The sequence below is a fragment of the Seriola aureovittata genome, chromosome 20 (assembly GCF_021018895.1).
Source record: "Seriola aureovittata isolate HTS-2021-v1 ecotype China chromosome 20, ASM2101889v1, whole genome shotgun sequence".
Classification (NCBI taxonomy): domain Eukaryota; kingdom Metazoa; phylum Chordata; class Actinopteri; order Carangiformes; family Carangidae; genus Seriola; species Seriola aureovittata.
Genome location: NC_079383.1, coordinates 10,591,132 through 10,606,165, shown reverse-complemented (window position 1 = coordinate 10,606,165; position 15,034 = coordinate 10,591,132). Strand labels below are relative to the sequence as shown.

The 15,034-nt window shown below is 39.6% G+C and overlaps 1 protein-coding gene across 6 annotated transcripts in view; it reads right to left on the bottom strand.

Moving 5' to 3' along the window:
- Positions 1–1,646: 1,646 nt before the first annotated feature.
- relch (RAB11 binding and LisH domain, coiled-coil and HEAT repeat containing) overlaps positions 1,647–15,034 on the bottom strand; it is a 36,988-nt gene continuing 23,600 nt past the window's right edge. For 4 of the 6 annotated variants that reach the window (XM_056363997.1, XM_056364000.1, XM_056364002.1 and 1 more), the window contains 13 exons: positions 14,877–15,033; positions 14,554–14,677; positions 13,829–13,877; positions 13,038–13,117; positions 12,445–12,551; positions 12,179–12,278; positions 10,507–10,589; positions 7,765–7,828; positions 7,510–7,648; positions 7,247–7,363; positions 5,566–5,654; positions 4,863–4,933; positions 1,647–3,394 (listed from right to left, as the gene is read on the bottom strand). In XM_056363997.1, the coding sequence (XP_056219972.1) occupies positions 3,274–3,394; positions 4,863–4,933; positions 5,566–5,654; positions 7,247–7,363; positions 7,510–7,648; positions 7,765–7,828; positions 10,507–10,589; positions 12,179–12,278; positions 12,445–12,551; positions 13,038–13,117; positions 13,829–13,877; positions 14,554–14,677; positions 14,877–15,033 (1,301 nt within the window). In that variant the 3' untranslated portion in view covers positions 1,647–3,273. Of the gene's footprint in view, positions 3,395–4,862; positions 4,934–5,565; positions 5,655–7,246; positions 7,364–7,509; positions 7,649–7,764; positions 7,829–9,674; positions 9,758–10,506; positions 10,590–12,178; positions 12,279–12,444; positions 12,552–13,037; positions 13,118–13,828; positions 13,878–14,553; positions 14,678–14,876; position 15,034 lie in introns of all 6 variants that reach the window. The other 2 variants (XM_056363998.1, XM_056364001.1) reach the window with 1 other exon arrangement.

Below are 15,034 nucleotides of genomic sequence, written 5' to 3'. Positions count from 1 at the left end.
CCAAACATTCACACTGAGGTCCTCCCCTAACAAAAAAATTTAACAGGCAGCAAAGAGAAGTCCCTGTTAAGCCCCACTTCAAACACAGAAGTCAAAATGAAGCTTGTTTTGATGTATAAAAAAGTAGGTCCACTGCAGGCAGACACCATGCTGGTTTACAAGCATCATACTTCAAGCGACCTGTGCACAGACTCCACAGTTCTGTAAGTATGTGGCTTCAGTTGCTTAGCATCAGTTACAACAAGCCAAAGTTCATGAAGTGGGCCTATTCCAGACAGCTCATATACACAAAATGCACACACGCAGGCATGTCATAAGCCGCTGAATGGTTCCCATTACTCACTCTATAGTAGAAAGCAGCCACAGCCTGTTTTGGTACGAAGATTTTAGAGGGAGCTTCACACATTTAAGGGCAGAAAAAACATGCACATGGCGCTCAGATTATTCCACAGAACACAGCGGAATAATAACATTAAAGCCCAGCCACCATGTTCCGGTGGTTTCAGGACTGGATCTGCATTGCTTCTGCTTGCTTTGGAAACAGATGTGATCTGTGAGTCACCCAAGTGACCAACGTGAGTAAGAGCTGCCGGTTGATGCCATTTCTACACACCAACAAAATGCTGGGAGAATCTTTATGAACACACATTCACATACAGCAAACACAGGTTCACACCTACATGTGCATGCAGGTACACATATTTGTTTGCCCCCCTCACACACCCATGCGGAAAAGTCAAGCAAGGGTCTCAGCAAGCAGAAGGTTGTTTTAACATGCAGAGAACAAAATCATTTACTCTGAATGCAAATTACACATATCAGGAATGTGTTTCTGCACATACATATCTATAGACATAGACACACATGCACACCCACACAGGAATGAGACAACAAACACCATATCATGGCTTCCAGTTCCACCCCTGACATATATCAACTATTTGTCCACCTGGTGAGTTATCAGTGATGATGGTTGAATATTACCCTGAATATGCAAATACTGTTCTTTATCAATTGGTCTTAACTAACTCGCATAATGTTCAACCATGCAATGAGTGCGGCACCACAGGCCTGCATGACCTGTTCCTACTATCAACACAAATCAATGTACTCCACTACAGGTCAGTCAGGAGTGTCCAAAACCTGAAACTGCAAACACTTCATTTATACTCTATCACTAAGAGATGGCTTGTGCTTTAATTATCCTGATAAATTGGCAGTTGCACACTTATTTCACTGAAATCGATACTTCTTTTGAAGATTTAGGCCAAATTTAACAATGTCATAATTTTCTAAAGGATAGATAGCTTGGATTCAGAGATAGTGTAATCTTGACGGCAGATCTGTGCTTTTATTTCTGTATTTATTTGGGGTAAGTTGTTGGGAATGCCCCATAAGATGGACTTTGGTTTGTTGTACTAAGAAGACAATAGACCACATCAAAGGGTTGGACGTGAGGGGCAGGGACGGCAGGAGTGAGAGTTTGTCTGCGAAACTGCTTTGTTTTACTGCCTTAAACACCTGTCAACACTTTGAGCCATATACCATAACTCGGAATGCTTTATCACATGCAATAAAAAGGTCTAAAAACATGCAGACATTCAATGACGCTCCCAGAATTACATTTAAATACTTAAATACACAACTGATCTCCATCTTTTATTACCATGACACCAATTTCAAATATACATAATGAGTACCACCCTCTTCAGTTCAGTGTATGATACAGTTATTTACCGTTTCTCTTAGAGCATACCCAAAAAGAACAAAAAAAAAAAAAAAAAAAAAGAACCAAATACCCACTTTAGAAAAAAAGTATAATTATCAGAGACACTGCAACACAGAGACAAGGTGCAATGGACAGAGAGGGAATAATTATGATCAGTGTTCTCTTAAACTTCACATTGCCAAAACGGAAAAACAAAAACAAAAAAAACAAAGTCCATTAACAGTATTGACAATTTTCATTATGTATAAGACTGAGAATTAAAACAAATATATTCAGATGGGTGACAAATTAAAGGAAAAACCAACATAAAGTGTCTTAGTAAGGTGTTGGGCCACCATCAGCTGCCAGAACAGCTTCAATGCTCCTCGGCATTGACTGGACTCTGTTGGAGGGATGAACACCTTGTTCCAAAAGATATTCTTTCATTTGGTTGTTTTGATGATAGTGCTTGCTGTGTAACACGTCGGTCCAAATTTCCCAAAGGTGGTCGATTGGGTTGAGATCTGGTGACTGTGAAGGCCATGGCATACTCATCAAACCATTCAGTGACCCCTCGTGCCCTATGGATGGGGGCACTGTCATCCTGTTTCTCTACTGATTTTTCAGGTTTTTTCTTTTAATTTGTCACCCGTCTGTATGTGTGTGTGTGTATATATATATATAAAATAAAGAACAAAATAGTAATATGAAGTGCAAATTTCTTTGGAAGTTGGAATAAAGTATGTTTTTTCTTCATTAAGACATAAATAAGTTATAAAATAGAAGCTATCAAAACAAAAAACCAGAGACAGACTTTGAAGAAATAAAGGCAAGACATTTTTTTTTTACAGCTTCAAGTAGGCGTTACTTCTAAGCCGTACAGACACACTGTACAAGGCATTCTTAACAGACTGAGAGCCATTTTGTGGTTCAATCCTTCAGTGTAATTTCACTCACAAATGCAAGTCAACGCAACTGTCATACAACCTTTTGCTCCAAAATGCTGTTTAAAATACTAAATGAAATCCAGCAGGCAGTGCTTTTGTCTCTTACAGACGAGAGAAACTCTTCTGAAACACTGCACAAAAGCACTGAACTGAAAATTTTATTTAATTCGGTGATACTTTCAAGTCCAGAAAGGTCAGAGAAACAAATCCCTATTTATCATTTTGGGTGAATCTCTATACTGTTCCGATCTCTCTCCCCTTTCTCTGAAATGTCAATGTTAAGAACACTGATTCATCAAAGCAAATCTGTAGCCTGACAACGCCTTCATCGTGATTTAGAATTAAGGAGAGGAAAATGAGCAAAGGGAAAACCTCAGCTTTCACTGCAAAAAACATTGCTGTTCCCCTTTAAGTAGCAGGTTGTCCTACTGCACTGAAGATTTTAAAACAAAACACAACTTTCAACAAACCTTCATTTCTTGAAACTGAATCAACAGTACACACTTGACTGTCTTTTACTTTAAGCTGAACCAATGCTTTTTCCAGTAAAATGAAATGCTCCCAAAGACAGCAGGGGTTCATCAGCTAAGTGTGGTGGTCGATCAGTCAGCGCTGCCATCACTTCTTTCTCTGGAAGACATTGGCCAGCATGGCACCGGAGGTGGTTAGCTGACCCATCTTGCTCAGGAACTTGGTCTTGGCATCCTCACCCACCAAACTGGAGGCGATTGACATGGAACTATAGTAAAATAAAAACAAACAAAAAAAAACACAGCATTAAGATTGAATTTGATGATGAAGCAACAAGGTTTAGCTCTGTTCTATCAAATATATATGTACTAAAGACAAACAGAAGCAAAATACAAAAGAAACACAATTATCCACTATCTGTTGATGAGCTTATGTCATCGTTAATTCTACTTTGCTAAGAGGGGAAATGCTGTTTGCCAATACAGCCCCTGGACTTTTACAGTCTAACGGCTCTGCAAGTTCCTCTTTTGAACTATCTGGGATTCTGAAACAGCAGAGCAGTTACAACATTCTGCCGAGCCCCATTGTTCAACAGAAGGACAAACATCCTATCTTAACACCAACACCAAACTAAAATCAATGTGTTTAGCCAATTTAGACACACTGACTGGAGAATATTATTAGACAGCTTCTAGATAAATCCTGGTATGTCAAAACAACTCAAGTTTTTACTAAAATGTGTCATGTTTTGTGTCATAAAGGCCAGATCTTACTGTGGGCTGTGTGTGGTTCTGTGAGTCAAAATCCTTTGAATCGTAAATCCTATTTTGGCATGAAACCAAACAATTTCATATATCCTTGAAAAGGTTTGTGAAATTGAATCCACTGGAGTATTGTAGTATTGTATCCTGGTGATACATACAGTACAAATGCAAATAATGATACCAATTTTATGTAAATGCCACTTGAAAAAGTCTTTCTGACAAGGAGGTTCACTAAGCTGTGATCGCCACAAGATATCAGGGTTTCCATAACATTCCATGGGTAAGTAAGTAATGAACCAAATAGGGCTTAAGTAATATGTAAATCTGCATTCTGCAAAACTTCTTAAAAGATACATGCTGTGAAAACAAAGATCCAAATGATCGATTATAGTCAGGCAAGTCGAAGAAAGGGTTGACAGGCCAAAATCAAAGAGGAACAAAAGTCTCTCGGGACAAGCGAGTTTAACTGCGGGTTTGGGAGAACACACCCTATACTGAGGTTATGTGCATACACAAATGCAGACATATACACAGTTTCTACATCCTCATACACACACTTTCTTTTTAATGAGCCCTGAACACATGTTAACAAGATGGGAGAAAGATCTTTTAAAAGACACCCACAATATGGCCAGTGTCCCAGCTCTCTTAGCTTCACCAAAACAACTCCTCTAATTTTTTTCCCTCTCTCTTTCAGTGAAGATACCCACATAATGATTGTGGTTTCAACACGCTTGCATGTTCTCCTCTCCCCTGGGGAATAAACCCACACCATGGGCCCAGTCCCAGAACTGTTTAGTGACCCCTCTCTTTACAGCAGGGATACTTTTTCTCCATCCAAATTCTTCTTAACTACCACTTAAAAGCCATCACTCGTTCCTGTCACAGCATCTCATGCAACAAAAAACAATATTTTGCAAATCATTTCAGAGAAAGTGACTGTGTGAATGGGACGGTTTTTTTTGCTCTCACCCTTGTGCGTCTGCCATTCCTCTGTTTTCCACCTTGATTTCACACTCTTTGATCATAGAACTCAGAATCACCTGTGGAGAATATGACAGAGAGAGACTAAGCTACAACGTTGTTTTAACAAAATGTTTTTTTGTCGTAGAAATGTCATGATTTACGTCTTGGAGTACAATGCCATCTATACAACACTTTGTAAACAGCATGCTTCTAACTACTAGACTGGTATAAAACAGGCGGCGTGGATTGAATTCTGTCATGAAAAAATTAGGACCTTGTAGGTATATATATATGTTTTCCAGTTCGGAAAATAATTCCTGTCTAGTATCCATCTACTACGCAGACCTTGCAGACACAGTGGATGTGCAGAGAGGGAAAGAGTCAGCTGATTGTTAGTCACCTTGGGAAAATGCTCACATGAAATGGATCGCATGAGATTCTGAGACACAAATAAGAAAAATATGGTAGAGGTGTGTGTATGAGTGTGTCTGAGAAAGAGGTGAAGAGTCAGACTGTCTGTCTTTATCATTATTGTATGAGAACCTGTGGGAGTAAGACATAGAAAGAGTGAGACAGTCTGGCCAATCAGTGTGTGAGTACGCAGACTGGATACTGTATTTGTGTATGCATGTGTGCATTTTAAGTGTCTCATTATGTGTAATCTCCACTGTGTATGTGAGAGTGCGTCCATGTCTATATGTCTCCTGACCTCGTGCTCAGGAGAGAGTTGCTCCATGTCAGCGCGGAGACACCTTAGGCCAGGGAGGAAGTGGTTGACCATCACCTCCTCAGAAATGACTGCACAGGAAGTTAAGGAGTGGAATAAAATAAAAGTACAAGTCACAAGTTTAAAATGCCAGTTGATCCAAAGCACCTTGCAGGACCACAGATAAGTGTAACTCCTCATTATCTGGGCTGCCAGGCAGGTTCCAGAAAGCCAAATATGGGCAGTCATTTTAAAGTTTAAGACAGTCTGGAAATGAAAATCATGGAAAAGACCGCAAAACCAACATATCTTAACTGAACACAGCTGAATATATAGATTAGCAAAGCTGACCTGCAGATGGGTCCTATAAAGAAAATATAAGAAAATAAGTAAGGAGTGAAAAAAAAGTAAACTGTAATAACCCTCTTATGTGTTATTCCCAGAGTAGAGAAGCAGTGCCTTATCTCTTCAGACTGTCTTGTTTTTCTCACTTCATGTAAAGACATATAAACTAAAAAGCTGGTGTTTTCGAGGCCAAGCAGCTACAAATACAGTTTGGATAGTGTTTCCAGGAATTACCACATGGCTGGGGTTTACTTTAGAATAAATCAGAATATTGAAAAAAAAAATCAGTCAGTGGCTGAAAACACTTCTGATTTTCAAATATTTTCCTCCTATAAGAGCACAACACTATTCTTGTCTATAACGCTACTGCATGTGTTCTGCCACATGTCAGAGCCAGTAGGGCTGTAAGGGACACAAAGTGAATGAATCTATACTTTTACAGATGGGAATGTACAATTTCAGAGCTAGTCACACTGATTACAAGAAAAAGACCTCTGAGGTTAGGGCTATACCTCCTGGACACTACTGTACTGTGAAATCACAGCCTGACAAAGATCCACAGGAATGAACCCCTCCTCTTTGCATATGTGTGTGTGTGTGTGTGTGTGTGTGTGTGTGTGTGTGTGTGTGTTGGAAGTGGGTGGGGTGGGGTCACAGAGGAGAGACGGAGTGGAGAGAGGAAAAAGAGTGTGAGAAAAGAGAAATATTAAAAAAATAGTCCTGGAACAACAGAAGAGAAGGATGACAGAGACAGAGCAGAGGTAATGTAAACGTGGGACCTATCCTGGGGACTGTTACCAAGGATTGAAGTTGATGTTCAGTCCTTTCCTCTCCTCTCACGCTCTTTCTCCTGCTCTCATCCTTTCCTTTGCTTAAGTAACCCTGTAATTACCTCTAGCCCCAAAATGGAGGGAGCTTATTTTCCCTTTCTCCTCCTGCCAAATGACAGGCAAACTCTGCCAACACACACACCGAACCACACACTCAGACACCGGGGCCACGCTGATACATACCACCACACAGTTATACAGGCATGTTCCGGAGAACATGTGACCAGTGCAGCTAGCATTTTACCAGTTATTCTAACGTCCTTCTCACTGACTCACTGTTACAACAGCTAACCCTGAACCTAAGCCAACACTGACACACAGCAGTTATGAGTGAGCTGTGAACTCTGAAAATATGGAGTACACATTTTCCCCTTAGTTTTCACAACATTTACTGAATAAGTACCAGTATATGGAAAGTGTTGAGGCTACAGATAAAAGTCCTCTCATAAAAAGTAAATCCAGCATGACTCGTATATCCAAACCATTAAGCATGGCCTGTTTAAGGATACAGCAGCAGGACAGGGCGCTGTAGGCCTCAAACAGCTGGGTGGCGATGTCAATCCTCTTGCTCTCCACTGACTGGCTGTTGTTAGCCAGCGCCAGCTTGTGAAGGTGTGGGAGCACAACTACAGAAAAAAAAAAAAAAGAAGAAGAAAGGTTATTGCACAAGTGCACATGAAGATCACATGAGAGGCAAAATAGAGATTAGAAGGAAACAGAGAGAAAATGTAGACATGGTTCAACAAAGGTAACATTTTTATCTTTTACATACACTCATCTCTGAAGCGTGGCTCTGCATTAGGTCCAACTCTTCCAAATGTCCTGATAATTTCCATGTGCAAAGAATGCTGATCTTGGTATTGAGGGTCCTCTAGGAATGATGCCAGCTGCATTTTTACACGCTCCAGCAGCTACACATGAAAACAGAAAGCCATAACAGTTTATACGTTTTAAGATTCATAAAGTTATTGATTCAAACTGCATGCATTTTAGGCATGTGCACAGTTTGACATTTACTGTTTCCTACCTCTTTTTGTGTGACAGTTTCCATGATGGTACCAAAGGCAGGAATAGTGGATATCCTCACTGAGCTAAAATCAGCAGGAGAGCAAGACAATGGTTTTACCATTCATAATCACTGTACCAGTCTTTCAGGTTTTCTCCATGTTCTCCATCAGAATTAAAATAATCAGAATGAGTCAAACATTATCTGCAATTAATTCTAAGATTTAATCTAAAATGATTGTTGGGTTTTGACCACATTAACACAACTCAGGCAGTCTAAGGTTATTACTATGGACGCAGCAGTCAGCTTTCCTTATGCTATTTTCAGACTTTTTATACAATGCTACTAACCGATTCAAATATTGACTGAAATTATTAATTTATGTAATGCATTTTCTATAATGCCCATTCAGCATTCATACTAAGACTTAATCATAAAAAAGTAGGAATTTTTCATTTAAAATATGGTTTAGGCTTTTTTTTTTCAAATATAGTGATTACATTGTAATGAGAGAGTAACCACAGTGATGATTGCACTGCCAGGTGAAGCTCTGCATTCTGCCTAAATTATTACTAAGGATGTGAAATTTTGAGATATCAACACTACCAATATTTTCTGACAGCTGCAAGGTGGGCTTCACTTTATACACCAATAGCTGATCTAGTAAGCTCATTTTTGATTTGGCAGCTGTAATGGTAATCATCTGATTACCAGTGATCTATTTAGATGTTATTGCCAATTGCTTAAAATCTGGCCAATCAGCTGGTGCACCATAACCTATCAAAGATATAAAGGTATGAAAAATGATTAGTTTAGTTTCAAATTGTCTTAGTATTGAGTTCAGTTGTAAAGTGTAGGATTTGACCCAGATCTACATTTAACACATCATACATCACCTGTGTCTACTTTATAACTTAATGTATTGCCCATATCATCCTTGAGGGAAAGGCTCATTTAAAAAGGGGCATTTAAAAAAAAAAAAAGGAATCAATTCATTCCCAAATCATAAAAAAACAGAAACATAAAAATGCGTAATGAAAACATCTGCCAATAATCAATAGTTAATATGAACTACAATAAGCCAGGTTAATGGGGTGCAGGTTGGATGATATTAGATAATCATTTTACTGTCAGTAGGAGCAGGAAAGATCAAAAGACACACATGGGCCATCTTAGAACTACTAGTAAAAACTTATTTCTCATTATGTCTCTAAGCAAGAGACATCACTCTTTTTTTTTTTATGGTGATCATGGACACAGCAAGATATGTGAAAGATATAATGCCAAAAATCTTAAAGGTTACAAAATAAAGAACATATGTTAAGATTTTGAAATAAATATATTTTGAATACATAAATTGGGGAAAGTGTGAACCCATCAACATGTGTATTTCAATACAGAATATGAGATGAAAAGGGCTGCATTCCAACAGTGTCAACACTAATTGCATCATTGTGTCTAATCACAAACACAAAGAACTGGTGTACAGTGGCAGCTGGAAAGGGTTTTCTTTTAATCCCTTCAATTACTATCAAAACATGGCTAAGAACACTGTCCCCTGTTTATACTGCAATGAAAAGGACAAATGTGTCCCACAGGATTGAACAAAGGATATTTGAGTATTCACCCAACTTATATATAGCCAGTCACTGTGGCTCCTGAATAGTCTGTATTGATGGCAGGATACAGGAAGGGGCAAATGTCTTCAGGCTCTTACTTCCTCTTCCAGTGAATTTTTGTTGTGGTTAAAGAAGCTGCCATGTCAGCTAAATTTCTAGTGAACTGAAGGGTTTTGGTGCCACATGGTCACCACTGTGCCCATTCAAGCTCACCGAGACAGATTTCTACAAAGACCCTCCTTCACACTGTAAGGCTGCAGCCCATAAAATGACAATGTTTAAAGAGAGGCTTTCTTGTGTTGATTGACTCACAATTCAGGCCCACTGCACAGAGTTATAAGGGCCGGAGCCGCCCGGCGATCTACTAATGCTTCACTCATGCCTCGGAGAACCAACTGCAAACCCACCACACAGCAGGATGAGAGAGAGGGAGAGGCATGGTGGGAGGAGACAGAGACAGGGTGAGGAAGGGAAATATATAGGGAGGTGAAAGAAGGAGGTAAAGATCGAACGGATAATAGAGAAGAGATAGAGAGAGAGAAAAATAGACTGACGGGAAAAGATAACCAACCGCTAGCTGATGGGTCGGTCAGGAGGAGGGGCCCTGCTTCAATGGGGTGGGGTGGGGAGGGAGAGGAAGAGGGGGGCGGGTTACAGATGAGCATGCTGGGTTGTGCTGTTGCTGCATGCCGGCAATGTGCGCACACATCAATCTGGCTGAGGACTGGTTAGTGTTGCAGACTGATGAGGCAACAACAGCTGGCGTGGATTAGTGTTGCAGATCGATGATGCTGACATGCAGTGTTAGTGGTAACAGTAGTTATGCTGACGAACCACCCCATGACACAGCCTTAACCTAAACAGGAGCAATTCCAAACTACTAAAAACTATGGCAATTGGCTATGGCTGTAATAATGATTCAGGGAATTAATTGGAGAACCGGAAAATAAACTCAATATCAAAATACATAAATGATCGATCAATATATTTTGAGAGTGTGTAGTTTGAGAGTTTTTGTAGAGTTTGTTTGTGCTGAATTTGCTCCTGGCAGGTACAGACTTCAGTGTGATAGTTCTCAGGTGGCAAAGAGAAGGGGGGAGAGAGACGCGGCGCGGTTTATCGTTGTTGTTGATGTTCCACTTACATTTCAGGGTCGGAGGACAGTGTGATGAGAGCCGGCACCACTCTCTGAGCTACCAGCGTCTCATTCACCCCCTTCACCAGCAGCTGATCGGATTGGACAGAGCCAGCCGTGATGTCACAGAGGTGGGCAGGGCATTGGGACAAGAGCGAGCAACACCGCCAATAGATAGAGAGAAAGGAAAAAAAAAACAAAAAGCAAAACAGAAAGGGAGGGAAAAGAAAAACAAACACAAAAAGATAGGAAGAAAGTGATATACAATGACAAGAACCATAGCTGCAAGGCACGGAACGGCACTGCATGTATCAAGCAAGTGTGTGTACACACACATTCACACACGCACACAAACACACACACATGCACACGCAGGTATGCAGAAGTAATGGCAAAGCCAACATAGCTAAACTGCACAAGTACTTTTACAGTATGGTGAGCATAAAGCTGTGGGATCTTTCCACAGACTCCAGGTCAGATTATCATTTCATTCCCTTTAACTAATCTGATCTGGGATCTGTGGTAGAGGTCCCTGTTCCAACCCACAGGTTTGACAATGGTGGACAGCTATACACTATGGAATGGTGACAGTGAGGTGTGTTGGGAAAGGGAAAGTACTTCACAAAACAGGGGGAACATGAATACAGCCTACCACTCCTCCTTCCCCAAGTTTAAATCAATGTAGGCCTAGTTCTACTGCTATGCCTAGAGAACATTTGACCTTAAAGTGTGCACAGAACTCAAGGGACAGGGAGATGTGATTTGCTATGGCTGTTTCCAATGGCTTAGGCCAGGACTTTTGCATTGAGAACCTGGCTTAAAATGGATACACTCGGTGGAATTGAATCACAAGGAAGAAAACAGGGAAATGGTCATCTCCCTTTAAAAATAATAGTAGTATTATATTTCCACAAGACCTGAAATACTCAGAACAGTGAAAAATATTCCCAAGAAAACATTTCTGATTAAATTACACTTTCCAACAACACTGAAAAGGAACAGGCCTTGAACTCTTTTGACTATACTTTCAGGCTGCTGACTTTTCCCTTTCTCTGACATGCAGCAGATATTTATTTAGTCACTTCTGAGACCAGTGCACAGTGAAAGGTCTAATGTAAAGGGTCTAGCCATACAGTTGAAACCAGGGTGCTGATAAGCTACAGGAGTCTTTATTCACACTCATAAGAAAGAATAGCTATATATTAAATGCGTATTAAATAGCAGCAATAGCAAGCAGAGCTAGCACATGTACAGCACATAGGTAAACATGAAAATAGTATCTATAATGTAGGACTACACAACTGTGTGTAACTGCACAAAACAAATTTAGCTCACTAATACAGTACGTATAATTCCATTTAGAATGTACTACAATCACAAAAAGGCTTTTAATAAGATACCAGAAGTCATAATTCCAAATAATTCCAATAAAAAAAGTAATTAATCTAAATGACCATTTTATCCACAATTTGCAGCCATGTTATATTTAATTAGTATACACTTTGTAGCACAAGTACAGTCACATATTCTTGTTTCTTGCTATAAATGTAAAAAAAAGAGCAAATGTATCAACAATGACACATTTTAGGTAATATTTATAAAAAATAATATCTGATCAAAAATATCAACAACTGGGATTGATTCAATACACTATCTGTGTGTTTGTGTGTGTGTTTTGCACCTCAAACATCCGTGCTGCAGTACACCGGACCAGTGCAGAAGTATGGACCACACCATACCACAGAACAGTCAGCAACAGTTCATGGTACACTGGGTTGGCACTGAAACAGAGCAAAACATAGATAGTAAGCAATATCGTGGCAACTGTACGGATGAAAGTGTGTATCAATGCAAGCCATTTTTACATTTTTTTTAAATGTTGGGTCACAACCCATAAAATCTATGGTAAATCTACAGTATGTGTGTATGTGTGTGTGTATGTTTTACCCAAGCTCTACAAAGGAGGCCTTAAGGCTGTCGAGAGGCGCATGGGATAGTGACAGGGTTGTCATAACATCCTCTAGGAAACCCACCAACAACTTGCGATCCTCCTCCTTTAGGGGAAACGATAGCATGTTTGTGTCAGTTACGCCATGTAGGCAACAGATACATTCACATTGGCACTTTAATATTCAAAATTGGGCTGCTCTCAACATGTTTTGTTGACAGGTTGCGCTGAAAGTTAAAACAAAAAATAGATACATTTACAAATACATTTTGCAAGTGCAGCATCAGTTTATGATTCTAAAATCAAAACATAAACATATGGCAGATTGATGTGTTCTGGAGTGAATAGTTTCCCCTGTGACAAAGAACAATAACCTAAAGTGTAATATGGTCCACACTCTACATTCATAGATGAGAAAATAATGATCCAAAAACAACTCAACAAGTCCAATAAATACAGTATATAGAAGAAATCATTTAAATGACTTCTTCATCCTGCATGACACTAAAGAGCACCACAAGGTATGATTCTTATGATAAATCTGCTTCAAGTCAGCTACTATTGGGCTGAGGTCTGCTGTTATTTAAGTTACCTGGTTATAGCATGTCAGTACTCCGGTGGCATAGATGGGGACTGTGGCTTTGGTGAGGATACCGTTCCCTGCTGAAGCATCTAAGGAATAAAATGAGAAGAGGTTAGGTCAAAAGAAAATGAATGATCATCCAAAATTCAACTCCAGCCATTACAATTTCTGAAATTGTTTTGTATCATGTGATAACATTTAGATTTAGTGGCTGCATTGCATTATGGTCTATTGATGCTTCTGCTTAGTGTAGAAATTGTCATCTCCTCCTTTTCTGAGATGATTTTCCTGTATGCACAATTGCGGGTCAAGTTTTGACATTCACGCTTTCATCTCACTATTTTTCTGCTATTACACACTATTACAACTGTGCTGGACATGTGATGAGAATTACCATCATCTGTTTTTGCCCAATTAAATTTGGTATTTGGTGTTTTGTGTCTACCACATACAATATGTTGTGGTTTTACAAAAATCTACTGACAGACAATTGCAAAGTAAGGTTGTGATGACTTAAACATAGACTGGGCCTCAATACAAAGCACATTTCAGAAATGGCCACAATAACAAATCTAAATCACTTGGCAGCAAGATGAGACCAAGCACCTCTTACAACTACAGAAACATGTCCGGAATTTGAAAAAAAAAAAGACAGAGGGGAACACCCAGAACTGACTCCAAATAGCTTGTTTACATCAACAGCCTGAACTCCACCTACCAACATTCTCTAGACAGAGCTGCGAAAATCTCAGAACACTTGCACGTCTGTGTGTATGTGTGTATGTTAAAGCTGTCCTTACCAACATTCTCTTCAGATAGTCGGAGAATCTCTTGGAACTGTGGTTTAACCTGAAAAAGGTCATGAGGATGAATGAATCTTTAATTGCCGTCGTTTGATTTATAAACATCATTGACATTTTGTGTAAAGTAATATCTTCAGTACTCAAGACATCATATGGATTTGTGATAGAAATCTGTACAAAGTCAGAGAAAAGCACAGTTGGTACCACTAACTGTGGCCTCAAAGCGAACTTCTGATGAATATGTAGTACACTCTTTGATCCTGACTAGTACTGCTTGGAAGTCAGTACAGCTGTGTTTAAATTCAGACGCTTATTGTCTCAGTCATTACTGCCTACATGTTAAATATTTAAGATACCTACAAATAACCAGCATTTTGCATCATCACTGATACATGTAGTATTGCTTAAGTGTGCTGTACACATTCATTCTTTCAGGAACAAAAGTGAGGGATTGCTTTGTGAGATTTTGTGAATTTTAAACAGGGAACAAAACCCTACATTTTCCACTTGGAATTAGACTCACATAAGGTTAAAAGAGTAGTGTACTAACAAATGTGTAATTATGTATTCAGTGTATTTGTCGTTACTGTTTGGATATTCAGATGGAGAGACAAGATTGAGATAATATGAACTGAGCAATTAGTTAAGAAGCAAATGTCAACACCAAACAGCTGTGGTATCGTCAGAAGAATATTTAGCTTCCATTAGTCACATGGCTTTACCTTAGTGTTAGTGAAGATCTTGCCAAAGGTGCGACAGAACCTCCAGAAGAAGCGAGAGAACTCATGGACGCAAGTTGATGATGTCACATTGATTCGACCCACAATCTCTATGAGCTGAGGAAGGCTGGAGACAGAACAGACGGATAGAAATCAGTATGTGTTGATTGACAGTATGTGTAAGATTTTGTGATGATGTGCAAACCTTCACCTATGTGGCTGTGTTTGCATTTTATGCACACGTCTGTATGTTTTTCCAATTTTTAACTGTCTTTATACATTTATACATGTGTCTAAATGTGTAAGTGTAAGTGCACATTTCTCACAGTTGATTGACCACCCATAAGAGGCTGTCCCAGCCAGTGGTCCCTTCGTGCTCTAGCTGGTGGTCATAGAGTAGCAGGAGGGCACTCAGCATCTCCCTGCTGCCTATGATGGTAGCTACATCCTGGAGGGGAGAGGCTGGCCTGGGGAACCGTGTCAC